Source organism: Trichinella spiralis (genome assembly GCF_000181795.1).
Source record: "Trichinella spiralis strain ISS 195 chromosome Unknown Scfld5038, whole genome shotgun sequence".
NCBI classification, from domain to species: Eukaryota; Metazoa; Nematoda; class Enoplea; order Trichinellida; family Trichinellidae; genus Trichinella; species Trichinella spiralis.
In genome coordinates this window covers 1-991 of record NW_003531977.1, presented here as the reverse complement: position 1 = coordinate 991, position 991 = coordinate 1, and the positions used below count along the sequence as shown (strand labels likewise).

At 36.5% G+C, this 991-nt stretch overlaps 1 protein-coding gene across 1 annotated transcript; it reads right to left on the bottom strand.

Moving 5' to 3' along the window:
- Positions 1-534: 534 nt before the first annotated feature.
- On the bottom strand, positions 535-973 carry Tsp_15739 (dachshund protein). Its single transcript, XM_003366995.1, has 3 exons — positions 934-973; positions 824-908; positions 535-742 (listed from the first exon to the last, which is right to left on the bottom strand). Exons 1-3 carry the CDS (start codon positions 971-973, stop codon positions 535-537), a joined length of 333 nt encoding a protein of 110 aa, XP_003367043.1.
- Between the last annotated feature and the right edge of the window lie 18 nt (positions 974-991).

The following is a 991-nucleotide window of genomic DNA, read 5'->3' as shown; positions in this document are numbered from 1 at the left end:
CCGAAATATGATTATTGTTATATATTATCAATTGTTTGTTTAATTTATTTACTTTTCTTTTTTGCTTACAAAAATGTAATAATCTGTTGAAAGTTGCAGAAGACAAAAAAGCAAAATTTCATAAATATTCTACAATTTCCCCACCCCTCCATACACCAACACGCACACACACACACACGTCTATTTATATATTATTATAAAATTGTAAAATGTTAATTCGATTAAAATGAAAATATTAATTTTCCAACTTGTCCAATAAATTTAAACAAATGTCATATGCCATTCTTTTTTGAATTGAAGAGTACTTTGATAAGAATCGTTGTTTGTTACATTTTATGTATGTTTCCATTTCTCGGATGTATCTGCTTGTATAGAACATTTTCAAATGGTAATGTAACAATGTAATGGAATAATATAACAAGAGAGAAGAAGAAATCATTGATGAAATGAAAAGTCAATTTGCGTTTGCTTTTGTACATTTTGAATTTATGAAAAAAAAAATTAAATGAATAAATTGATTAAATTGTAATTTTGTCAAAAATAATTTGCATACTTGGATGTGGCGCAGTCTTTGAGTAGCGTGTCAAAGTCGTGACATGAGATCAGTTTGCACCGGTTGACGCCGGGCTGTATGGCTCCGATGGATCTGAGCGCGCGTACTTGTTCCACGTTGCATACGATCGGGGTGACATCCAGGCGCTTGAAGTTTGGTATAGACGGCGTGCAAGCCGCCGACCAAATGCTTCAAAAAACAAGATCGTAAAGCTTGGGGTAAGCAGATCAACGTGCCCATGTCGGTGCGAAAAGCGGCCACCTTTCTGACCGCGATATTCGATCAACTGGGCCTCGACCGCACCCGTGGCCCGTAGCGTTGAATCGAAGAACCGTTGTTGCCCAATATTCATCAACTGTATCAATCTTTTCTTCCCTCACATTCTCCGGCGAACGTTGGTGTTGGGATTGAATTCGACATTTGCAAAACGATTTTGCT